Raw genomic sequence first — 27,358 nt, 5'->3', positions numbered from 1 at the left:
GCGGAAACGCAGCAGCATTTGGATGCAGTGGGTGCAACGTTTGTAAAGCCAAAATATCATTTAAAGCAGGGTCAACAAATAATCTCCAGCGCCACTTAAAAACCGGCTCTTTTGAGCGGCTCTCGGAGCGGAGCCATAAGAGCCCTTCAAAGAGCCGTAACTCCGTCAGATTGATATATCCTCAGTCAGCCTACAGCACCAGACGTGGTGTCTTTAGTCACCGTGCTCTTTGATGATGGTGATGTTGACCAGGCGCTTCCCGATCCCAGCGATGCCCAGCGGGACGTCCACGGCCTCCACCAGCAGCTGCTTCTTATCATCGTCTTCATCTTTGACGAAGAGCGGCACGTGGACGTCTATAGACTCCACGCCTTCCTGGAACTCCACGGCTCCCACAGCCTCTGCAGAGGAGCGGCGGATAATACGACATTTAGTAAATCAGTTCAAAGTACATTCGCTCTAGTATTGCACTTAATTACTATTTTACTTTACTCGAGTTCTCCCGGAAACCTGCCGGTCCGCTGCAAGTCGGACTTATTTTAAATCCAGGCTGAAGACTTTCCTTTTTGCCTCTGCTTTTAATTGAACTATTCACATCTCACACTGTAACTTTTATTGTTTTATTGTGTCTCCGCTATTTGAAAACCTGTCTGAAAAGGAGCTGATCAGATTTTGTCCCTTTGTGATGTCATAATGTTTCTTTGGGATGTTTTACCATAAGCCAATCACCAACCAAGGTAAATCAATTCAGGCCATTCTGATGATACCCTTTGTTCAAATTGGCTCATCTTTAACGAACTGCAATATTAAAATGACGTGCAAGTGTTTATTTGTATTATGTGTTGGTGATAAAAACAGAATATTAATCTACCATAATGTAATTCTACGACAAAAGCCAATTAGCATACCGACTTTTTTCTACTTTTGATCGTTTAAGTACATTTTTGGGATAATTCTTCAGTACTTTTAATGAAGCAACATCTTAATGCAGGGGTGTCAAACTCAATTTCATCGCGGGCCACATCAGCATTATGGTTGCACTCAAAGGGCCGGTTGTAACTTTAAGATTATATAAAAAAATACATATATAAATATATCATATATATAAAATAATGTATTATATTACATCATTGCCTCTACATTGGATTATCATCGGATAGGGTAATAAACTTCATAATTAACTACGTCTGAAAGCAGAAGTCTAGGGCAAATAATTGCAAGTCTCTTCAGTGCGTATGTCCCAAAATGATTTAAAAAGAAAAGCCAAATTCTGGAGAAAAAAGAAATAGAAGAATCATTTTGAAATAAAAATCTAATTCTGAGAAAATGGAATTCTATGAAAAAATGCATATTTTGAAGAAAAAAAGGCAAATTCTGAGAAAAAAGTCATATTTGAGATGCATTGTGGGACATGTAGTTTATGGGCAACGTGCTTCTGTAGCATGTAACCGTATAATAAACATATTATATTCTTTGCAAGCTCTTGTGGGGCCACATAAAATGAAGTCGCGGGCCGAATGTGGCCCCCGGGCCTTGAGTTTGACACCCCTGTCTTAATGCATAGTTTTAGTATTTAAGACCATAGTATTTCCTTATTTTACAAAAGAACAGGATTTAAGAACTTCTGGATTTAAAGCTAGAATAATAATCAGAAATACCGTATATTATATTATGCAGTAAACGCTCACCTCTGTCTGTGGCCACGGTGTAATATCCCGGCACGACTTTGAGGTCGTTCACGTTTCCAGACTGCACGTTTTTCTCTGTGAGTTTGACGATATCGGGAAAGTGCTGCGAGGAGCGGTGAGGACGGTGTCCATGATGGCGTTACTCCTGCCTGAAAACACAAACGTTAAATACAAGACCTTAAATCAAGAAGAAACTTCAATATTCTATTCATTTTATGTAAAAATTTGAATTGTACCTTTTTCCAGCATTTCTCTGCATCCTGTAAGAACCAAAGTAAGTGAGAATTACATTTCCATTTAGAAAATATGAAGAATACAATATTTTCCAATGTTGGACAGGCCAAGTCTAAGTCATTCTCTTTTTACTCGCCTCCCATACAAACCTTAAAGAAATTGCAATTAATTCAAAATGGTTTTCATGCAGACAGATGAAAGCCTCATTCATCCAGATTTAAGCTCACTGCTTCGTAAAGACAGGACTTGTAAACCCTGCAAATCCTTTCATTTACCTCAGTTTTGATCCTTTATTCATCATGAAGTCTTGTTAGAAGCACACAAGAATTCAAAGTAACACACAGAGAAAAAACTAAAATACAGATCATGACATTTTGGTGAAGTATTCCGCTGACTCGTCTCACCTGAACACGGTTTTCTGGACCTTCTGGGCTCCGGGAACCTGCTTGTAAACCTCGTTGAGCTGGATGTAAAAAAGCAGATACGAGTTTTCAGTCATCCGTCACACACTCCTATGTTCACTGATAAAACAATGACACACTCACGTTATCGGACACTTCTTTGCGGAGCTGTTCGGCGTCTTTGGAATCGGTGCGTGAAAGGTTCTCTGAGAACAGTCTGTTTAACCGGAGGGAGATCGGGTGCTGGACTACAGGGAGAGAGAGACCAAGAAATGAGTCAGCATTTCATCACTTCCTGTCCCCTGGTCTGGAACTCAATGGTTTTCTGAATGTCTTTTTGGTTGTTATCCTGAAATAAGGTCTACGACATAAAATACATCAGTAAATACCCCACTGGTGAATCAAAAAACGGAAGTTGCTACCAAGTTAGCCAAAATTAGCCACCTTTAGCTTAGCGGTGGTGACGTGAAGTCATGTGACCGTGCTGTAGTTCCTTTATTGCCCAACATTAGCCTTCTTTAGCTTAGGGGTGGTGACGTGAAGTCATGTGACCGTGCTGTAGTTCCTTTATTGCCCAACATTAGCCTTCTTTAGCTTAGGGGTGGTGACGTGAAGTCATGTGACCGTGCTGTAGTTCCTTTATAGCCCAACATTAGCCTTCTTTAGCTTAGCGGTGGTGACGTGAAGTCATGTGACCGTGCTGTAGTTCCTTTATAGCCCAACATTAGCCTCCTTTAGCTTAGCGGTGGTGACGTGAAGTCATGTGACCGTGCTGTAGTTCCTTTATAGCCCAACATAGCCAATTTTAGCTTAGCGATGGAGACGTGAAGTCACTTGACCGTGCTGTAGTTCCTTTATAGCCCAACATTAGCCGCCTTTAGCTTAGCGGTGGTGAGGTGAAGTCATGTGACCGTGCTGTAGTTCCTTTATAGCCCAACATTAGCCACCTTTAGCTTAGCGGTGGTGACGTGAAGTCATGTGACCGTGCTGTAGTTCCTTTATAGCCCAACGTTAGCCTCCTTTAGCTTAGCGGTGGTGACGTGAAGTCATGTGACCGTGCTGTAGTTCCTTTATAGCCCAACATTAGCCAACTTTAGCTTAGCGATGGAGACGTGAAGTCACGTGACCGTGCTGTAGTTCCTTTATAGCCCAACATTAGCCGCCTTTAGCTTAGCGGTGGTGACGTGAAGTCATGTGACCGTGCTGTAGTTCCTTTATAGCCCAACATTAGCCTCCTTTAGCTTAGCGGTGGTGACGTGAAGTCATGTGACCGTGCTGTAGTTCCTTTATTGCCCAACATTAGCCTCCTTTAGCTTAGCGGTGGAGACGTGAAGTCATGTGACCGTGCTGTAGTTCCTTTATAGCCCAACATTAGCCACCTTTAGCTTAGCAGTGGTGTTGGAAGTGCTGTAGTTCCTTTATAGCCCAACGTTAGCTTTTTATTTCATGAAATGCTGTTAATATGTGGAGATTATCCTGCTGAACAAAACCTGTAAGCATCATAAATCCGTAAACTCTTGAATTACTCACTGCTCTCTTTGGGGTTTGGTTTTATCAGAGCCTGCGGGTGGTTTGGAGGTCGGTGCACGTTGTCGGTGATTTTCCAGCGGACGATGTCGGTTCCTTTTGGCGGGCCGGTCCTCACCATCGGGGTGTCGAGGTGATCCGAGGTGAGCAGAGACTGACGCAGCAAATACTCGTCTTCCTTAAAGCCCACCATGCGACCTGCAGAGCACAAGACGGAGATTCGTTCATAGCGATTACATCCATCATTTGCACAACGTCTTCTTGTTTTTACTGATTGTATTTAAAGCTAATATTTGTGCACAGTGTCAAATTAAGAGGGAGCTACGATGATATTATAACTATTTAACTACTTGTTGATTCAAATGCAACGACTTGTTTGAATCTTTATTTAAAATAACCTTCACGTTTAATAAAACAAACCTCTTACCTTTCCTGCAGCAGGGCAGCAGCGCGAGGCAGCTCTGCAACAGGAGGAGACAGAAGGCATCACTTACACTGATGTATTTGGTATGTATTGGTGTAAATGTGTGTGTGTGTGTGTGTGTGTGTGTGTGTGTATGTGTGTGTGTGTGTGTGTGTGTGTGTGTGTGTGTGTGTGTGTGTGTGTGTGTGTGTGTGTGTGTGTGTGTGTACCGCGCAGCAGGCTTTGCAGCAGGCGCAGTATTTCCAGCAGCAGAGCAGCAGGAGGGCGAGGAGCAGCAGGAGGAAGAGGAGCAGAGGGAGCAGCCAGAGGAGGCTCGCTGCGGGGCAATCTGCGGGAAACAGGGGATATGTTTTTATTTATTTATTTTTAAACCTTTTAACCTTTATTTTAATTTTTATATTGCCATTTTTTTATCCACTAAATCCTTTAGATATATTTTTACTTATTATTCCTTATAGCTTTGTGAAGCACCTTGAGATGACGTTTTGTCTTTAAAGTGTGCTATATAAATGAAATGTATTATTATAAAGTTACGTTGAATTCACACAGAGTTGCATCTATTATTTAGCCGTTCATAACGTCGAGGTTTTATTGTCAATTAAACGGAAATATTTCTGCAGTGCATTTCACAGGAAATTGTGCGTCCATATAAGACCTCGTTATTATTATTATTATTATTAGTCAATCAGATAGTTTCCTTCATTGCTCGTTGTAAGTAGAAAACCGTGAGTATTTGAATAAACCTCGACGTGTGCAGGGCGCAGCTCACCTCTCTTCTCGAGCACCTGGACCTCCAGGCCTTTCACTTCTTCTGGGGTTTCCAGGGTGTATTGATACGTACAATCATCATCTTCATCGCGGAAACTGCAATGTTCCAGCACCTTCCCCGCTGGAAAACACCCATATCAGAAATATGTTATTTATCCCTGTGATTGGATTTCTTAACAGTTTCTCAATTCAAATATTCAAATATTTATATAAAATGTTCACATTGTACTTTGTTTACCTTCTTTGAGTTCATCCACCAGCGTGATCTTAAAGGGGCACGTGTCACACTTCTCTTTGTCTTTCTTTTCTCCCGTTTTCCACGCCTGACACTGAACGCAACTCCTCGTACCCTCGCACGCACCCGCCAGGGCCTGCACAGGACCGCGATTAAAATATATAAGAAACATTTGTAGAAATGCCTTTATGCGATGCTTAACAATTAAATAAGAACAATACGGAAAAAAAAAAAAAGATTAAAAATAAGAATGTGGGAGAATAGTTGTTACTGCTATTATCACTGATGCAGATGTCAAATAATGTTTAATAAAGTGTAAACACACACACACACACACACACACACACACACACACACACACACACACACACACACACATACACGGAAGGTAGAAACTGCCTTGGAATGAACACACTTTGGGTCATAATTAAATATACATGTTAATAAATAAAATACACACACCTGGAAATTTGGCTCACAGGTTGCAGTCAATGCCATTCCAGATGTGGGACACACGCAGAGGCCACACACACAGTCACCTCGCCCGTTACACACACCCTGTTACACATAAAGACAGGTGAATAGGGTAAACAAACGAACTTACAGATATCAGCGTGAAACTTGGCCACCTCAGTTCTGACATTAACACAATATTTCTTCTGTTTAAATATGCAAATGAGGCATACTGTTAGCAAATATGCGATCATTTGCATATTATCCGGAACATAGATCTGTGTGCAACTATAAATATGTTGAAGATATGCAAGACATATTTGAGGGGGGGCTTTCTGAGCCACCTGCACACGTGGTTATAAAGTAAGAAGTCTGCAACTGAAATACCAACAGTCACTTTTTACATACTACAGGTGAACAGGGTTTTAAACATACAGATATCGCCTTGAGACTTCCCAACCTCATTACTCACATTAAGAAAGTTATTTTTTATATTACAAGTGTTCCGACATATTGGGCGTTATGTAATGCTAGCTTTAGGTGAAGTAATGGGAAGTCTGCAGACGTAAAATACAAAGTTAGTCAATAAACAACAAACAGTTGATCTTGGATGTTTTCGATCCACTAGTCTGACAGAGGACATGTTTTGGAAGCTAACTTTCAAAACTGATCAGTGCATGGCGATGATTTTGCATGCAGTATCTCGCCTTAATTAAGAAACCTGCAGGTCCGCTGCAACTCTGACTACTTTTAAATCCAGGCTGAAGACTTTTCTTTTTGTCGCTGCTTTTAATTGAACTATTCACATCTGAAACTGCACTGTAACTTTTATCCATGTACTTTTTCTTGTAATGTTTATTTTATTAGCTTTTCTTTTTTAATGCTTAATGTCTTTCATTTTTTTTTGTAAAGCACTTTGAATTGCCTTGCGTTGAAAAGTGCTCTATAAATAAACTTGCCTTGCCTTAATGTGGACCGAGATTAAAACAATCGTTTTTTGTATTACGGCTTATGTTAAAATATGCAAAAGAATACTTTTCTAGCAGCAACTTTTGCTAAATGTCGCAAAACAATTGGGATTTTGGTCTTTTTCTTTTTACTTTTCGGGAAAAATACATTTAAAAAAACATGTTTTCCTGGAGTGTATCACGTCTGAAAACAGAAGTCGTTGTATACTCACTCCCTTTGAGTCCCGACAGGTGTCGGTGCTTTTGGGACATTCGCAGGCGTTCCCCTCCCATCCTTTAGCGCAGGCACAGCCACCCATAACACAGGAGCCATGGTCTGGAGAGAGAGGACACCACGAGGGTCAGAAGTGTGTGTGTGAACATATTAGTATTAAAGTCTAAAAACATAAATGACTTCGTAGAAAGGAAAACATTAGAAAAGACAGCATGGTTTTCACTTTTGGTGGACATTTCATTCACTCTCAAACGACTTCAAAAGTTGTCGCCACCACTTTGAAAATCTGCAGCTCGAATCTACAGGAGAGTAAATACATGTTCGTGGAGACCTACCCTAACCCTGACCCTGACCCCATGCACACCCCATCAGTAACCCTCGTTCGAACATGGAGACAGCTGGTACCGTTGCACAGGAACCCTTGGTGGCGCAGACACTGGGTTTTGTCATACTGGCAGTACGGCCCCTCAAACTGGTCGGGGTTGTAGCAAACACAGACGCCACAGGCCAAACAGTCCCCCCGGTCAGAGCAGGGCTCCTTCATCCCCGGAGCGATGCACTGGCTGCTGTCTTCGGCCGAAGTGCTGGCCGAGCAGTTACAGAACGTACCCAACCTGCAGGAGAAACACAATATCTCAGGGACGCCGTGAGGGAGAGTCTTCACATGTGGTGCAGATGTTCATTTGGACTCAAGGATGAGCTGAACCAAATGTGGAGGTACTATGACAATGTGATGTAATTTTAGTCCCATTTCCGTGGATGGGATATTGCAGCAACGCCCTTAGGGAATTTGTTCAAATTTGGTAAAAATGTCCACTTGGACTGAAGGACACATTTGTTTGTGGACGATGGTTATTGAGTTTTGACGTTCGTTCCATTCTTGTGAACGCAATACCTCAGGAAAGCGAGGGAAAGGGAGGGACAGTCATCAGATGTGGTGCAGATGTTCATGTGGACTAAAGGATGAGCTGATGAAATGTAGAGGTTCAATGAGAATGTTGTCTTATTTTCGTCCCATTTCCGTGGATGGGACATTGCAGGAACGCCCACGAGGCGTTAACTCTAGTTTAATTCTTTATATAATAAAATAATAATAAATAATTAAAGACTCACCAGCCGATAGAGCATTGACACGTCCCACACACCAGGTTTCCATTTTTATGACAAATCTCTGCTTTAGGGAGGATAGTCTGGAGGAACGAGAAAACGGAAATGAATACCATGAAGACATGTGAGGAAAAGCAGCTTTGTCATTTGAGATATACTTTATTAATCCTCGTGGGGAAACGGTCTCTCGGTTTCTCTGCCATCTTGAACGGCACCGGGGAGCAGTGTAGGGTACGGTGCCTTGCTCAGGGACACCTCGGTAGCACTTGGTGTTGCCGGGACTTGAACTGGTGACCTTCCAGTTGCCAAGCCAAGTCCCTATCAACTTCGCCACCACCGCCTCGTGCTTTTGGTGCGCTTAAGTGACAGGTGATACTTTCATTCTTGAATAATCCAACTATTATTATCTAAATTAAAACAAAAGTCTATAAATGGTTGAAAAAATAAAAGAATTGCCAAGGTTACGAGGAAACTCCGTATTTAAAGCAAAAACAACTGCATTTTCTACAATTGTTGCATTTAAGAGACAATTCTCTTAACTTGCCTGTATATATTATATGAATGATTATATGAATTATTCAAGGTTAAGGTATTCATTTATATTGTATGTTAACGTATATTAAGATGTAAACAAAAAACAAAAGGGAGAAGGGGTCGGATTAAATAAGTGTAAACTTCTTCCGACCCCTTTTCGGACGTGTAATTAGCTAAAGTTTTGTTGTTTATTGTTCTCAGACAATGATACTACAGATTATTCAATTATTATTTAAATATTTCGTTTAGTTATTGCATTCATTTGTATAGTACTGTATCATGTCTGTATCATCTTTTGTTTCATTTGTATTTTCTTTGGTTTTACACGCTCGAAAAAAAAAACTAAACTAACTAAACTAAACTAAACTAAAGACGAACCTAAGTTCACTTCTCCAAAGACAAAGGAGACACTAGGATGAATCCACCGTGAAGCAATGTGGGGAAAGCAGCTTTGTCTCGTGCGTTCAAGTGTTACAAAGTGTGTGTACCTTCTCACAGTCGCAGGTCGGACACAGAACGGAGGCTTTAATGTTTACGCCGGCATTGAAGGTTGTTGGTTTGACTCTCATCTCCCCCTCTTTGTCGGCCTCATCAGACTCACAGACCGGATTGTTACCGAGCATTCGGTGGGCTTTGACTCGTAACTTGAACTTTCCCTGGAAAACACACACACACACACACACACACACACACACACACACACACACACACACACACACACACACACACACACACACACACACACACACACACACACACACACACACACACACACACGCCACCCTATGATTACTAAATGAACAGTTGAGAAGGAATCTTGCAGGTTTGAGGGAACATATATCTGCATATCTTCAAAGCCAACACTATTTTTGAAGAATACCTTGAGAGGAGACAAGCAACATCCCACTGTCCCCTTGGTTAACGTGCACAACATATAGGTACAAACGTGTTTTAAGACATTTCGATATTGAAATTGATAGAAAAGTGTGCGATATGTTGCTGCAACCTTAATACATGTGCTGAAGTCATGTGTGGGTGTTTTCCGTCTGTTCTTCTGCTTACTATTTCTCCAGGGTTGAATTTAAAGGCTCCGAATGTTTTGACGACGTTATCTTTGTCCAGGAACTCCGTCTCGAAAGCCTTCGGTTTGTTCGCCGCACGGATGCTCATCTTAGACCGGATGTTCTGTAAGAGTTAGAGGATAAACCAATCAGAAGAAGCGCCAACGACTGCCAACGCCTCCACCTTTGAACACTCGTTGTACCTTGAAGGCGATCTCCATGATTTGCAGCATGTTGGACGAGTCCTCCGTGAGCCGACCGACCTCAGCGATGGGGAAATACTCTTTGAGTTTCTGCACAAAGGACAACAAAATAAGTCCATGATCTAAAACTCAACAGTCTGTCTTCAGAACCGAATGATCCGCTCCAGAGTTCTTCTTTGGCCAATTCTGCATCCGCCCTCAGAAGAATCAAATCAGACTGAAAACTATCCTTCTTGTTGGAGATAGTAATAAGAAAACAACCAATCGGGAGGCATTAACGGAGCCCCTGTCGGCCACGATACCATTCTTCTTCAGAAGGTTTTAGAAAATAAAATATGGTATTTGTCAGAGAATATTTTAATGACATCTCTTTGTGTTTTAAGATTCTCAGTCTTTCTTACATTTCTCCTGCAAGTAATTTCTCAGGAAGACACAGGTCAAAAGGTCCGTTGCCTTTCCTGTGGGGGGAGGGGTATGGGCACATGAGAAGTTGCCATACAAACAGTTTTTGTTCCCGCCTCTGGTATAGAGTACCAGAGGCGGGAAAATAGGCCACGCCTTATGGATATACAGACCATGTATTTTATCTTATGTCTTCAGAGATGGCTAGTTGCCCCACATGGAAGTGTGGCTATGCTGTGTAATCTCTCCGGCCGTTTGCTCTCTCAATAAATCCCACATTCAGAACTCCTGCTCATCCCGTGTCTCTCTGAGTCCGGACTTTCCATTGCAACAGAAGTTTCCCTTACAGTATTTTTAATAGCGTTTTTCAACCCCATTTCCATTTACCTCCATTCTATTGGGGGGCAGGGAGATATCTAGGGGACTTCTACATCAAAACAAGAGGAACATAATTGTCTAAAACCTACAAAAAACAACCCCATTGGTGTAAGAAAAAAAGCGGTGCTGGAAGTGTTTTGGGCTGTGATAAAAAACATTCAATCATACAAAGAAATATACATTAAAAAAAAATTCAAGATGCAATAAAATCAATACAGAAATCCGTTTAAACAATTAATAAAAAATTATCGGGGTGCAATATAACCAAACAAGAGCCCCGTAGTTCTCGAGGAGCGGCTAAAGAACAGCCCAATACGTGGAGGGAAGCTCGTACCTCGTAGTAGGTGTAGGAGTGGTTTGTGACGGCGAAGACGGGGATGATGTTGTGATCTCCCAACACGCGGATCAACGTGGGAATGGACGGATAGTCCTGGTGAATGTCCTGTGTGTATTTCTGTTTGGCGTCGAGGTGGCATTGCTCGTCGTTTCGCTTCAGGATCCCCGACAGGACGTTCATGCCGTCGGTCTCGTAGTGGAAGGCCGACTCGGTGGAGAACACCAGCAGGTGAGTGCTGTGGTCGCGCCAGCCGATCTGGTCCTGGAAGCAGAAAACCAGTAAAGAGGTGTTAGAGAAACATCCCTGGTCCCCGGCTCGAGCTTCAGCCTCAGGATCCGTGTATCCTCTCCTGAAGGGAAGGAGTCATCACATACAGAGACTAGTTCCTGAACAGTGTCCTTCACATGGAAGGAGTCATCACATACAGAGACTAGTTCCTGAGCAGTGTCCTTCACATGGAAGGAGTCATCACATACAGAGACTAGTTCCTGAGCAGTGTCCTTCACATGGAAGGAGTCATCACATACAGAGACTAGTTCCTGAGCAGTGTCCTTCACATGGAAGGAGGCATCACATACAGAGACTAGTTCCTGAGCAGTGTCCTTCACATGGAAGGAGTCATCACATACAGAGACTAGTTCCTGAGCAGTGTCCTTCACATGGAAGGAGTCATCACATACAGAGACTAGTTCCTGAACAGTGTCCTTCACATGGAAGGAGTCATCACATACAGAGACTAGTTCCTGAGCAGTGTCCTTCACATGGAAGGAGTCATCACATACAGAGACTAGTTCCTGAGCAGTGTCCTTCACATGGAAGGAGTCATCACATACAGAGACTAGTTCCTGAGCAGTGTCCTTCACATGGAAGGAGTCATCACATACAGAGACTAGTTCCTGAGCAGTGTCCTTCACATGGAAGGAGTCATCACATACAGAGACTAGTTCCTGAGCAGTGTCCTTCACATGGAAGGAGTCATCACATACAGAGACTAGTTCCTGAACAGTGTCCTTCACATGGAAGGAGTCATCACATACAGAGACTAGTTCCTGAGCAGTGTCCTTCACATGGAAGGAGTCATCACATACAGAGACTAGTTCCTGAGCAGTGTCCTTCACATGGAAGGAGTCATCACATACAGAGACTAGTTCCTGAGCAGTGTCCTTCACATGGAAGGAGTCATCACATACAGAGACTAGTTCCTGAACAGTGTCTTTCACATGGAAGGAGTCATCACATACAGAGACTAGTTCCTGAGCAGTGTCCTTCACATGGAAGGAGTCATCACATACAGAGACTAGTTCCTGAGCAGTGTCCTTCACATGGAAGGAGTCATCACATACAGAGACTAGTTCCTGAGCAGTGTCCTTCACATGGAAGGAGTCATCACATACAGAGACTAGTTCCTGAACAGTGTCCTTCACATGGAAGGAGTCATCACATACAGAGACTAGTTCCTGAGCAGTGTCCTTCACATGGAAGGAGTCATCACATACAGAGACTAGTTCCTGAGCAGTGTCCTTCACATGGAAGGAGTCATCACATACAGAGACTAGTTCCTGAGCAGTGTCCTTCACATGGAAGGAGTCATCACATACAGAGACTAGTTCCTGAACAGTGTCTTTCACATGGAAGGAGTCATCACATACAGAGACTAGTTCCTGAGCAGTGTCCTTCACATGGAAGGAGTCATCACATACAGAGACTAGTTCCTGAGCAGTGTCCTTCACATGGAAGGAGTCATCACATACAGAGACTAGTTCCTGAGCAGTGTCCTTCACATGCTGATATCCAAGAGAGGGAGTCACACAGTCACAAGATGGAGGAACAGAAAGCAGTATTCAATGTTTACTTCAGATTAGCTCCACGTCAGAAATGAGCATGCTTGATGTCTCTCTCCATCGAGGCTGAGTCATCATGTTCATCACATAGCTATCATCTGCCTCAAGCAGTCCTGATGCTCTTCCAGGTCATCACACATCCTGTCATGTTCACAGCTACAGTTGATACCTTTGTTAGCATGCTGCTCTCATGCTGGAAGAGGACACTCAGGATGTTCCCAACAAGAGGGAAAGGGAGTGTTTGTTAGAAGGGATTACGGATATTAAAAGATGCAGGTATTTTTGGTTATTGATTTTTCTTTGTTAACAAGATTCTTAAAACCGCATTCTTTTTTTTGGGCCACTTGGGGGTAGAAGAAACAAAACAGAAACATATATATATTATCACCTTTTGAAAAACGGTTTCTCAATTTGTGTGTCTTTGTAGTCATGTATTGTCTTTCTGTAGTTATGTGTGTCTCCTTGTTGTCAATGTGTGTCTCCTTGTTGTCAATGTGTGTCTCCTTGTTGTCAATGTGTGTCTCCTTGTTGTCAATGTGTGTCTCCTTGTTGTCAATGTGTGTCTCCTTGTTGTCAATGTGTGTCTCCTTGTTGTCAATGTGTGTCTCCTTGTTGTCAATGTGTGTCTCCTTGTTGTCAATGTGTGTCTCCTTGTAGTCAATGTGTGTCTCTTTGTACTTTTTTTTGCGATTCTTTGCAGGATTTATTTCTTTGTGGTAGTTTTGTGGTGATTCAACCCAGTCTCACGGCATTTCGTGTTATAGTCACAAAATGTATCTGTTGATTCACCAACACGATTTCGCAATTGTTTTTCTTGTCACACAGAACGATTTTAAAAGCAATGTAAATAATAACAAATTAGAAGGAAAAACAGATAAAGATAGTTCAGCATTCTGAGGCTCTTTCTTTTCCTCGCGGACGGCAACAAAACTCAGACATTATACAATTCAAAATAAAAGGGATAGCGTTAGGCTGACGGCCCGTCCACACTCCAGCTTCGACAGCTTCAAAAACGGCTTCCAACGCGTCTGCCCGTTCACTTTGAATGGGGTGACGTCACTTTTCGCCGAACTGCATTGTGGGAAGCGCCGCGGAGCTTTCCTGGCGTTGCAAAAGTTGAGCAATGTTCAACTTTTGAAGCTTCTGAAGCTTTCGGTGGAAGCGCCAACCAATCAAATCATATGCCAGTACAAGCTCTAGCCAATCAAACCGCTGCTTGTGTGTAGGGGCGGGACATTCATGTGATTGGTTGTCGAGCTTCAGACACGCCCAGCTCCAAGTGTGGACGGGCCGTTAGGGTTAGATATTGAGTAAGAAAATGTTTTTATGAACCCCACAGCTTCCGGTCATCCAAGACCCGACCGGACACAGAGACGGGCTGCAGGCACGAAACACACTACCAATAGAAATACATTGCTTTTAAAATCGTTCTGTGTGACACGAAAAAAAGGGGAAATGGTGTTGGTGAACACGAATCAATAGATTACATTAATTTTGTGACCATAACATGAAATGCCGTGAGACTGGGTAGGGTGATTTGATCTCTCTCTTGTTGTGTGTCTCTTTGTGGTCATCTTGTCTCTTTCCCTGCAACCCCATTCAGTAATCATGCCATGATCGGATATATCTAATTGAGAAAATGTGTGTTTTACTTCATTAGTAATAAATTGTGTTTATCTTTTCCCTGTAAAGTAATACAGTATTATTAACAGAGAATACACCTTCCAGGCTCTGTTTTTGGAGAGAGCTAGCCTATGCATCTTTTGGGAAAATGTGTTCAGAGCAACGTGTTTTGTATCGAGTGTTCTGACTAACCTTACAAACTGCTGCCTGCAGTATGGCATCAAAACCTCCTTCGGGAGCGTCCAGGTTTCCAGAGATCCTCTCATCCTGGAGCAATTCGTTGAAGACCTTTACGTCATGCGTTAGCTTGATGACGTTTTGGAAAGAGAACGGAGGGTCGCTGTCCGGCCATGGCTTTGCGAGTCTGAGAAGAAGGAAGTTAAGATTGAACTACCATTTGTTTAGAGTGCTGTAGAAATATAGTATTTCTGCGTTGGACCTTGAAGGCAGCATCTCCCTGGTTCAATGGGATTTCTCCATTGGATTTTGGTTTATTACAGAAAATAATCTTACGCAGCGTCCACACGGCGGCGTGCGTTGAAGCTTGCCGGCGGGCGTTTCTGAAGCTCGACCAACAACCAATGACATGAATCTCCCGCCCCGGACACACAAGCATGCAGTTTGATTGGCTAGAGCTTGTACTGGCATACAGTATGATTTGATTGGCTGATGCTTCCGTCGAAGCTTCAAAAGTTGAACATTGCTCAACTTTTGAAGCGACGCGAGCAAAGCGCGACGCGAGCACAATGCAGTTCGGCAAAGTGTGACATCACCCTATTCAAAGTGAATGGGCAGAAGCGTTGAAGCTTCAACGCATGCCGCCGTGTGGATGGGCTGTTCACGTTTATGATATTTACACGTTTAGTTCATCAGGATAATCTCCACATATTAACAACACTTTATGATTACTGAAGTAAAAAGCTAATGTTGGGCTATAAAGGAACTACAGCACGGTCACATGACTTCACGTCACCACCGCTAAGCTAAAGGAGGCTAATGTTGGGCTATAAAGGAACTACAGCACGGTCACATGACTTCACGTCACCACCGCTAAGCTAAAGGAGGCTAATGTTGGGCTATAAAGGAACTACAGCACGGTCACATGACTTCACCACCGCTAAGCTAAAGGAGGCTAATGTTGGGCTATAAAGGAACTACAGCACGGTCACATGACTTCACGTCACCTCCGCTAAGCTAAAGGTGGCTAATGTTGGACTATAAAGGAACTACAGCACGGTCACATGACTTCACGTCACCACCGCTAAGCTAAAGGTGGCTAATGTTGGGCTATAAAGAAACTACAGCACGGTCACATGACTTCACGCCACCACCGCTAAGCTAAAGGTGGCTAATGTTGGGCTGTAAAGGAACTACAGCACGGTCACATGACTTCACGTCACCACCGCTAAGCTAAAGGTGGCTAATGTTGGGCTATAAAGGAACTACAGCACGGTCACATGACTTCACGTCACCACCGCTAAGCTAAAGGAGGCTAATGTTGGGCTATAAAGGAGCTACAGCACGGTCACATGACTTCACGTCACCACCGCTAAGCTAAAGGAGGCTAATGTTGGGCTATAAAGGAGCTACAGCACGGTCACATGACTTCACGTCTCCACCGCTAAGCTAAAGGTGGCTAATGTTGGGCTATAAAGGAACTACAGCACGGTCACATGACTTCACGTCACCACCGCTAAGCTAAAGGTGGCTAATGTTGGGCGTGATGACGTTTAGTCGTCTCATTTAGACACTTGTTTTTATTCCCCAGTGGGGTATCTACTGACAGATTTTATGCCCCTTTTTAAGGCTTCTAACAGAAACACATTAAAAAACGTTGACTTCGAGACGAGGGAACAGGAAGTGCTAAAATGATGACTCCTCTCAGGGTTTCAGGATTCATTCCTGCATCGTTTTTATGCCTAAATTAGTTCACGTCAGATTTGTTTCCTTACTTCTCAGGCCTCATGTCCGTCTGCGGCTCGATCACTTTGTCCACAAACTTCCCAAACCCAATGGTGAAGTTATCCGACAGAGTATGAACCGACTTAGCTACAGAAGGAAAACACCATCAGTATTACAGTTTCTCCGTCATCAAAACATGTTTACACAGGTGGGAAAAGTATTCAGATTCTTAATAACACACTGTAAAAATACTACATTTCAAGTTTAAGTACAGTATCGAGAATGGTACTTACAAGTATTGAAGTACGATTTGGAAAATGTATGTAAAGCATTCAGAGTACTCAATCGTCAGATTTAATAAGCTCAAACTCCAACAATTAATAATTCCAATTAACTTTCTGTTAACCCACTCGTGGTTTGAGCTACTTAAATATAATGTTGATTATATAATATACATCATTTATATAATGTTTAAGTGTGAACATCTGAATGTATGAAGTAACTAGTAAATACATCTGAGTAAAAAGTACAACATTGGCTTCCAAAATGTAGAAGAGAAAACATATATATTAGTATAAAATGAAAATACATGTACCTCAAAAGCGTACTTCAGCATAGTACTTGAGTAAATGTACTTTCCATCACCAACATGCTCACCCAGCTTTTCGCCCATGCTCTTCAAGCTGTTCAAATCGTCCGCCATGGAGTTGGAGAAGTCCATGAGGATGTAGAGATCCAGAGGACCTTTCGTCGGAGCGAACACCTCCACGTCCACCGTCTTCTCCTCTCCGGGCAGAAAGCTCATGGTCATCAACTGAGGAGAGACCTGAGACTGAGAGAGCGCCATGTTGATCTTCTGGTTCTGAGGAGAGACAAAGGGAGCCGTCAGCATTTATACGCTTTGTTTTGTTTTATATGTAATATCATTATTATTGATAATGTTCTATAATGACGTGCACTTACGTATCTGCTACTACGTTTTTTTGCCCTGCTCAATACTGCTTGTCACTGTACGGTATTTTACGTCAATGATGTGACCGTCTGTCGATATTTAACTGCTCTTTTTCCTGCACTGCTCGTGTACAGTTGTATTATTATGCGGCTGTGTTTATTGTATCTTTGTAACTCTGGAACAACCATTTCGATTACAACGGTTTGCAGGTTTGATGAGGACACATTTCACACGAAGAGAGAGAGAGTTATGAGTTCATATTTTAACAAGGGCTTTAAAAATGGAGGAATGATTGTTAGAAGACTTACCTTTTCCATCTTCATGCCGCTCGAGGCCGTTATCACCGCCCCAGCGCTGCAGCCGTGAGCGATTATATTGGCGTGCAGATCACAGCGAGGGCCGTGAAACATCTGAGGAAAGAAGGAGGGGTTTTATTTGAACGTGATTCACAAATTGAGTCTGATGGTTAATTCTGGCTCTTGGAAATGTGAGCAAAGTGTCCACAAGTTATAATGAAACCAGAGCCCAGTCTGCTGTGATTGGTCAACAGTTTAGAGATGTCCGCCCCCTTAGCCTGGCGGCGCGCTAGCCAATAGAAGTGTTAGTGTAACATAGTGATGTCACCATGTTGAGGAAGTAAACAAAGCAGTCCAATGGATGTGTTTGTAATTCGTGATAGTGGGCCAATTGAATAAAGTTTGATTTGATTTAAACATTTTATTGAGTGGAAGTAGAATCTGTTTTTACGTAACTGTAGAAAATACTTTAAATTAAAGGATTTTTTTAAGTGAAAAGAGGTTGAAGAGATGTTTCCATAATGGCACATTGTGTTCCAGAAATCAGACTCAATAACAGACTCGAGAAGAGGACATTTTTTTAAGCAAATGATTTGTATTATTCTTAGCAATTCTAGCGCATTGCTACAATGAAATGTACGTAGATACAATTCATGGTAGCCTACGCTAAAAAGGACAATGATGGGGAAATCCTGAATGTCCTCTTCCAACATGAGAGTAGCATGATATGTATGTGATGACTCCTTCCGTTCTGGAGAGGATCACAGATACATGGATCCTGAGATGAAGCTCAAGCCCGGGACCAGTGATATCTTTCTAACAGAAAACAATGCAGCATATCTGTGGGATGAAGGATTGACAGATTTTAGTCACGTTTTTGTATAGTTTTTTGTGCCGTACCTCATCAGGGCAGTATGCGCAGCCCTTCCCCGCCTGAAGGCACTGGGAGCAGCTTTTGGCTCTGGAGGCGAAGCAGTAGTTCTCTGGAGGAGAGACAAAAATGAGATTCAAACCCAGAGAGCATAGCTAGCATACCTGCGGTAACACGCAGCAGACGCTGGCACCACGTCGGTTCATCCTGACAGCGCGTAGAATCAAAAACAAATGCTGGAAGAAAAACAGTAGCTAACAAAAAGGATAGATACATCTAAATATCAAGAGAGTCCTGATCTTTGTATCTGTGTAAGCAGAGGAGGTAGAAGTGCTCAGACCTTGTACTTGAGTAAAAGTCCTGCATTCAAAATGTTCCTCAAGTAAAAGTAGAAAAGTATTCTCATCAAAATATAGTGAAAGTAGAAGTACTCAGATCTTGTACTTAAGTAAAAGTAGAAGTACTCAGATCTTGTACTTAAGTAAAAGTAGAAGTACTCAGATCTTGTACTTAAGTAAAAGTAGAAGTATTCAGGCCTTGTACTTGAGTAAAAGTAGAAGTACTCAGATCTTGTACTTAAGTAAAAGTAGAAGTACTCAGACCTTGTACTTGAGTAAAAGTAGAAGTACTCAAAACTAGTACTTGAGTAAAAGTAGAAGTACTCAGATCTTGTACTTAGTAAAAGTAGAAGTACCAGAGTGTAGGAATACTCTGTTACAGTAAAAGTATTCAAAATGTTCCTCAAGTGAAAGTAGAAAGTATTCTCATCTAAATATAGTGAAAGACAGTAAAAGTAGTCGTTGTGCAGATTGGTCCATTTCAGAATAATATATATGATATGTTTTATAATGATTGATCATGAAAGTGTTCTCAAAGCTGGTGAAGGTGCAGCTAGTCTGAAGTACTTTGTAGACTGCAGGGTAGCTGGTGAAGGTGCAGCTAGTCTGAAGTACTTTGTAGACTGCAGGGTAGCTGGTGGAGGTGCAGCTAGTCTGAAGTACTTTGTAGACTGCAGGGTAGCTGGTGGAGGTGCAGCTAGTCTGAAGTACTTTGTAGACTGCAGGGTAGCTGGTGAAGGTGCAGCTAGTCTGAAGTACTTTGTAGACTGCAGGGTAGCTGGTGAAGGTGCAGCTAGTCTGAAGTACTTTGTAGACTGCAGGGTAGCTGGTGGAGGTGCAGCTAGTCTGAAGTACTTTGTAGACTGCAGGGTAGCTGGTGAAGGTGCAGCTAGTCTGAAGTACTTTGTAGACTGCAGGGTAGCTGGTGGAGGTGCAGCTAGTCTGAAGTACTTTGCAGACTGCAGGGTAGCTGGTGGACTTACTGCAGGTGGAGTTATTTGGTTTGCAATGCAGTGAAATAAAAACAGGTGTGTTTTATAACCCGGGTGTTTTCTCACCTTCAGCGTAGCAGCAGGTCAGCAGCACGGCTAACAGCCCGAGCTGCGAGAGACGCAACGACCATCTCCCCATCTCCTTCCTGCAACACAAACAAATACATTCACACATGCACAAAAAAAGTTATATTCAGAGACAGAAAGACTTTCCCCTCCGGTGCTTTCTCTGCAGATAAAGCTGTAAACCTGTACTTTCCCTCAGAAAGACACTGTGTACTTTCAGAAACTACAAGCAGTCTACCACCTGTCAGCTTGATCCTCTTCCCACCACCCTGGTCAAGGCTTGCCTACCAGCCATATCACCCATGATCACTGACATAATTAACTCCTCCCTCACCTCTGGGATTGTACCCACCTTCCTCAAACTGGCTGCAATCACTCCCATCCTCATAAAACCCAGTACTGACCCAGCCGATCTAAACCACTACAGGCCCAACCTACCCTTCATTTCCAAGACCCTTGAGAGGGTGGTTTCCGCACAGCTTCAGTCCCATCTTGACACAAACAACCTCCATGAACCCTTCCAATCTGGTTTCCGCCCAAAACACAGAACTGAAACAGCCCTGGTTAAAATCACCAACGACCTCCTCCGTGCAGCTGACTCCGGACTTCTCACCATCCTCATCCTCCTTGACCTCAGCGCTGCATTCGATACCATCTCTCACCCACTACTCCTGGACCGCCTGGCTGGCATTGGGATCACTGGTGTTGCACTCTCCTGGTTCTCATCATACCTCACTGACAGACAACAGTTTGTACAACTCGGTATTCACAAGTCACAAGAAAGTGCTATTTCACTGGGTGTCCCCCAGGGGTCAGTACTGGGTCCACTCCTATTCATCATTTATCTCCTCCCCCTGGGAAAAATCCTCCGTCACCATGAGGTTAATTTTCACTGCTACGCCGACGACACACAGGTCTACATTTTCTCCAAACCCACCACTGCCCTGCCCCAACCTCCCTCACCACCTGCCTTGAGGACATCAGGAGCTGGATGAGCAGGAACCTCCTGAAGCTTAACGGTAGCAAAACCGAGGCCCTGCTCATCGGCTCCAAATCCACCCTCACCAAGTCACATAACACCCCAGCACCAAACATCACCATCGACGGCTTCCCCATACCATTCTCTGCCCAAGTGAAAAGCCTCGGTGTCCTTCTGGACGGCTCCCTCTCATTCGCGCCACACATAAAGAGCATCACCCGCACCGCCTTCTTCCATCTTCGGAACATCTCCAGACTCCGCTCGTCTCTGTCCCGACCCAGCACTGAAATCCTGGTCCACTCATTCGTCACATCCCGGATTGATTACTGCAATGCACTTCTGACTGGCCTTCCAATCCAGAACCATGCACCAACTCATCCGACCACATCACCCCATTCTCACTCAGCTACACTGGCTTCCTGTACGCTACCGTATTGACTACAAAAACCTTCTACTCACATATAAAGCTCTCCGTAACCTTGCCCCCATCTACATCTCTGACCTCCTTCAGGAGTACACCCCCTCCCGCACCCTCCGCTCGTCGTCCGCAGGACTTCTCACCGTCCCAAGCTCTCGCCTCAGCACCATGGGTGCTCGAGCGTTCAGCTGCTCGGCTCCCAGACTCTGGAACTCCCTGCCACGACGCATCCGACAGTCTGGTTCCATAACAACATTCAAAACCCAACTCAAAACCCACCTGTTCAAACTGGCATTTTCTTTATAAACTGTACCCTGTGTCCTTCTGTGTCCTTCTGTGTCCTTCTGTGTCCTTCTGTGTCCTTTTGTAGTCCATTTCCTGTTGTTCGTCTTGTCTTACCCCGGATGATATTTCACTAAATCCACTGTCTTAATTGTTCCCCATATTGCCCCTATGCCCTGTAAGGTGTCCTTGGGTGTTATGAAAGGCAACCTCAAATAAAATGTATTATTATTATTATTATTATTTTAAAGAGTCCTCTCCTGCTGATGTTCAGGTGTATATCAGTATGTAGTGTCTCTACTTTAAAGAGTCCTCTCCTGCTGATGTTCAGGTGTATATCAGTATGTAGTGTCTCTACTTTAAAAAGTCCTCTCCTGCTGATGTTCAGGTGTATATCAGTATGTAGTGTCTCTACTTTAAAGAGTCCTCTCCTGCTGATGTTCAGGTGTATATCAGTATGTAGTGTCTCTACTTTAAAGAGTCCCCTCCTGCTGATGTTCAGGTGTATATCAGTATGTAGTGTCTCTACTTTAAAGAGTCCTCTCCTGCTGATGTTCAGGTGTATATCAGTATGTAGTGTCTCTACTTTAAAAAGTCCTCTCCTGCTGATGTTCAGGTGTATATCAGTATGTAGTGTCTCTACTTTAAAGAGTCCTCTCCTGCTGATGTTCAGGTGTATATCAGTATGTAGTGTCTCTACTTTAAAGAGTCCTCTCCTGCTGATGTTCAGGTGTATATCAGTATGTAGTGTCTCTACTTTAAAAAGTCCTCTCCTGCTGATGTTCAGGTGTATATCAGTATGTAGTGTCTCTACTTTAAAGAGTCCCCTCCTGCTGATGTTCAGGTGTATATCAGTATGTAGTGTCTCTACTTTAAAGAGTCCTCTCCTGCTGATGTTCAGGTGTATATCAGTATGTAGTGTCTCTACTTTAAAGAGTCCTCTCTTTCTGATGTCCAGGTGTATATCAGTATGTAGTGTCTCTACTTTAAAGAGTCCTCTCCTGCTGATGTTCAGGTGTATATCAGTATGTAGTGTCTCTACTTTAAAGAGTCCTCTCCTGCTGATGTTCAGGTGTATATCAGTATGTAGTGTCTCTACTTTAAATAGTTCTCTCCTGCTGATGTTCAGGTGTATATCAGTATGTAGTGTCTCTACTTTAAAGAGTCCTCTCCTGCTGATGTTCAGGTGTATATCAGTATGTAGTGTCTCTACTTTAAAGAGTCCTCTCCTGCTGATGTTCAGGTGTATATCAGTATGTAGTGTCTCTACTTTAAAAAGTCCTCTCCTGCTGATGTTCAGGTGTATATCAGTATGTAGTGTCTCTACTTTAAAGAGTCCCCTCCTGCTGATGTTCAGGTGTATATCAGTATGTAGTGTCTCTACTTTAAAGAGTCCTCTCCTGCTGATGTTCAGGTGTATATCAGTATGTAGTGTCTCTACTTTAAAGAGTCCTCTCTTTCTGATGTCCAGGTGTATATCAGTATGTAGTGTCTCTACTTTAAAGAGTCCTCTCTTGCTGATGTGCAGGTGTATATCAGTATGTAGTGTCTCTACTTTAAAGAGTCCTCTCCTGCTGATGTTCAGGTGTATATCAGTATGTAGCGTCTCTACTTTAAAGAGTCCTCTCCTGCTGATGTTCAGGTGTATATCAGTATGTAGTGTCTCTACTTTAAAGAGTCCTCTCCTGCTGATGTTCAGGTGTATATCAGTATGTAGTGTCTCTACTTTAAAAAGTCCTCTCCTGCTGATGTTCAGGTGTATATCAGTATGTAGTGTCTCTACTTTAAAGAGTCCTCTCCTGCTGATGTTCAGGTGTATATCAGTATGTAGTGTCTCTACTTTAAAGAGTCCTCTCCTGCTGATGCTCAGGTGTATATCAGTATGTAGTGTCTCTACTTTAAAGAGTCCTCTCCTGCTGATGTTCAGGTGTATATCAGTATGTAGTGTCTCTACTTTAAAGAGTCCTCTCCTGCTGATGTTCAGGTGTATATCAGTATGTAGTGTCCCTACTTTAAAGAGTCCTCTCCTGCTGATGTTCAGGTGTATATCAGTATGTAGTGTCTCTACTTTAAAGAGTCCTCTCCTGCTGATGTTCAGGTGTATATCAGTATGTAGTGTCTCTACTTTAAAGAGTCCTCTCCTGCTGATGTTCAGGTGTATATCAGTATGTAGTGTCCCTACTTTAAAGAGTCCTCTCCTGCTGATGTTCAGGTGTATATCAGTATGTAGTGTCTCTACTTTAAAGAGTCCTCTCCTGCTGATGTTCAGGTGTATATCAGTATGTAGTGTCTCTACTTTAAAGAGTCCTCTCCTGCTGATGTTCAGGTGTATATCAGTATGTAGTGTCTCTACTTTAAAGAGTCCTCTCCTGCTGATGTTCAGGTGTATATCAGTATGTAGTGTCCCTACTTTAAAGAGTCCTCTCCTGCTGATGTTCAGGTGTATATCAGTATGTAGTGTCTCTACTTTAAAGAGTCATCTCCTGCTGATGTTCAGGTGTATATCAGTATGTAGTGTCTCTACTTTAAAGAGTCCTCTCCTGCTGATGTTCAGGTGTATATCAGTATATAGCGTCTCTACTTTAAAGAGTCCTCTCCTGCTGATGTTCAGGTGTATATCAGTATGTAGAGTCTCTACTTTAAAGAGTCCTCTCCTGCTGATGTTCAGGTGTATATCAGTATGTAGTGTCTCTACTTTAAAGAGTCCTCTCCTGCTGATGTTCAGGTGTATATCAGTATGTAGTGTCTCTACTTTAAAGAGTCCTCTCCTGCTGATGCTCAGGTGTATATCAGTATGTAGTGTCTCTACTTTAAAGAGTCCTCTCCTGCTGATGTTCAGGTGTATATCAGTATGTAGTGTCTCTACTTTAAAGAGTCCTCTCCTGCTGATGTTCAGGTGTATATCAGTATGTAGTGTCCCTACTTTAAAGAGTCCTCTCCTGCTGATGTTCAGGTGTATATCAGTATGTAGTGTCTCTACTTTAAAGAGTCCTCTCCTGCTGATGTTCAGGTGTATATCAGTATGTAGTGTCTCTACTTTAAAGAGTCCTCTCCTGCTGATGTTCAGGTGTATATCAGTATGTAGTGTCTCTACTTTAAAGAGTCCTCTTCTGCTGATATTTCTACTTCGAGGAAGTCACATGTTCAGTCTGTTTTGTTTGGTTGTGACCTAGGTCAAAACTACTGGGCTGATTTTCACAAAACTCGGTGCACGGTCCAAAGAACAACCAAATAAACGTTTGATTGGATCCGAAACTTCGGGCAGATACACGGATTACTTTCGTAACATTGTGAGGTTAAGCATTTGGACTTGGCAGAGTCCTGCACTCTGCAAAAGTACTTCTAATCTGTCTGTGTTTGTGGGTTAAGTCCTTTTCTCAAAGTATAATCTGCCCTTAAAGGTCTCCTGTTCTCCTGTCTCTCATCAATATACTACAGCTCTCAGATATATCCAGAGCCTGTCTCTGATTGGCTGAAACACCAAACAGATCATTGCAGCATTACCCATAATCCCCTCTGTTTCAGCCCTGTTTCCAAAGTGCGGATTCTCTGTCTGTTACTTCAGATGAAAACAAGGAGCCCCTCCCCACGCCCCTCTGAGAGACATCTGGACACAAAGAACTCAATGGTGCTCTAGGAGGAGATTCAGGTAATAAGGTCTGACGTCAGTGACGGGGAGCTCCGCGGCCTCCGCCTATACTGTATGGGCAACTCTCCACCTATCAGGGAATGAGAGGTTGCCGTGGCATGGTAACAGCATGGTAACAGCATGGTAACAGCATGGTAACATGACGCTCGTGCCACGCCCCCCTCCTTTGCAGGGGGGCGTGGTCAGCTGCAGCTCATTTGCCACAGAATCAGCCCTTGCAAAAACAGGGCTGGAATAGAGCAAATAGAGCAAAATGAAAAAAAAAAACGTCACAGACATGTTTTATATAGGTATGGCCCTACAATATATTATTCAAATAAAGCATGATAGGTCCACTTTAAGTTATGCGTTTCATAAATGTCGAACTACTTCATAAAGCTAATTTCAGAGAGACTGTAAAGATGAACTACGAAGATAGAAAATGGCTTATATTCTTTACCTGCTGCAAGGAATGTCATTTTTTGGTTTGTTGTTTGTTTGTTTGTTTGTTTACAGGACACTACAGTTGGAAGGAGGAAGCAGAGTCGAAGAAAGCAACGAATAAACTGTTGATTGGATCAGACATTGCGAAGCGGTAGCTCTGTGATCTCCAGATGCACTTCAAGTTTGTCTTTTTGTGTGTTGGGAGACTTTACATGAGATTATAATATAACTATTATCTTTACACCTGCATATATATGCCTTTAATGCGGGTTCAATGGCTGTACATTCTGCTCCTCTCATATAACCACTTGCTGACAACGAGCCTGTCGAGGCATGATGGAAGATGATGGAAAACCCAAAACAGGGTGGGACCTGGACACCGTCCAGACGGCACGCTGCGCAGACGCTCCGTCAAAACGGTCTTTATAATTGTAACGCGTGTCTTCGATAGAGACCGATCTGATGGACCGGGCGCTGCAGAACGGACTCCAGAAAGAGATGGAGAACAAAGGGAACTACTATGTGGTCCGAAATGTCTCCCTAATTGTCTCCGTTGGCAGATAACCAATTATGTGTCACCCGAAATGAATGGTTTGTGTTTCCAGGATTTACAACTTGACGGAGGAATTTCTCCTCGAGGCGAGAAAAAGTCCGAGTTTAAAAACACGGGCTAAAAAACACCTTAGCACCTCGCTGTGAGATGCCTACAGGTATGTGTGTGTGTGTGTGTGTGTGTGTGTGTGTGTGCGTGTGCGTGTGCGTGTGTGTGTGTCACATAAATCACTGCCCGAGGGGGGAGAAAAGCACACTCCTCCTTCTCGCTCAGAAGCCAGAGGCGTTTGTGACACTGACATTCAACTGGGAGACACAAATTACAGTTCGCTGGAGACAGAAAGTAGATCCGAGTCACACATGCTGCTGTTTTCACTGCGTGGCACCAAAAAGAGAACACCTTTTTACAGAGTTCAAAGCCATAATCATTTCCAAACATGCCTGGAAAATGCCAGCGTTTGAAGCTTTCCACACGTCTCCAAAGTCCTTCTCTCCCTCTTCCTCTGCGCAGTGTTGAGGTGGGCACCCCGGCAGAAAGCACAGGTTCAAGAGGAAATAGCTCAATCCAAATATGCTAGCGTGAAAATGTAAAACCACATATAAACGTTACATAACGCTCTATTTGTCCAGCCATACACCTTGCTCTAAAGCACCCGTGTGTGAACCAGCGGAATAATCAGGGTGTCGCAAAGACTGAGAACTCCATCGTGGGAAACAATGGAGAAGTTTACGAGTGGGATACAAAGAGATTAGTGATCAAACAAACCTCTCGCTGCGCCCAGTCCAAGAGTCCAGCCGCAAGTAAGAAACTCCCAACTGCTTCTGCTCCGGTTGACCCAGGGGCTCGGGGGAAAGTTTGTATCCAGCCGCAAAATGAAAACTTCTTTCAAGTCCAACTTCAAGACCTTTTCTTGCTTTCTTTCTTCCAGTAAAATCCGGTCTGGTTAAATATTTACTTATTTGTCCTCAGCTGAGTGTGTGTGTCTGCAAGCGTTCCTAAGTGAAGTGAGATATGAGACTCGGAGTGAATGTGTGTGTGTGCTGTGACTTGATCCCTCCTTTATCTTCACACACACACACACACACACACACACACACACACACACACACACACACACACACGCACACGCACACGCACACGCACACGCACACACACACACACACACACACACACACACACACACACACACACACACACACACACACACACACACACACACACACACACACACACACACCC

The 27,358-nt window shown here is 43.2% G+C and overlaps 1 protein-coding gene across 1 annotated transcript; it reads right to left on the bottom strand.

Annotated features, from left to right (window-relative positions):
- Positions 1 to 221: 221 nt before the first annotated feature.
- itgb4 (integrin, beta 4) lies at positions 222 to 27,123 on the bottom strand (the record flags this gene model as incomplete). The annotated part of the gene is given in 26 exon segments (XM_071202642.1): positions 222 to 401; positions 1,689 to 1,790; positions 1,793 to 1,833; positions 1,925 to 1,948; positions 2,327 to 2,385; positions 2,468 to 2,571; positions 3,854 to 4,048; positions 4,278 to 4,311; positions 4,484 to 4,602; positions 5,044 to 5,163; positions 5,281 to 5,413; positions 5,740 to 5,835; positions 6,911 to 7,014; positions 7,318 to 7,526; positions 8,026 to 8,102; positions 9,042 to 9,209; positions 9,616 to 9,738; positions 9,818 to 9,907; positions 10,932 to 11,195; positions 14,591 to 14,762; positions 16,351 to 16,447; positions 16,958 to 17,162; positions 17,561 to 17,662; positions 18,449 to 18,531; positions 19,816 to 19,895; positions 26,885 to 27,123. Coding segments are annotated over 25 exon segments (2,974 nt in total), but the record flags the coding sequence as incomplete, so codon positions are not given.
- Between the last annotated feature and the right edge of the window lie 235 nt (positions 27,124 to 27,358).

This window comes from Pseudochaenichthys georgianus, unplaced genomic scaffold (assembly GCF_902827115.2).
Source record: "Pseudochaenichthys georgianus unplaced genomic scaffold, fPseGeo1.2 scaffold_658_arrow_ctg1, whole genome shotgun sequence".
NCBI classification, from domain to species: Eukaryota; Metazoa; Chordata; class Actinopteri; order Perciformes; family Channichthyidae; genus Pseudochaenichthys; species Pseudochaenichthys georgianus.
Note: the sequence above shows the minus strand (reverse complement) of the source record. Positions and strands in the feature narration are given on the sequence as shown.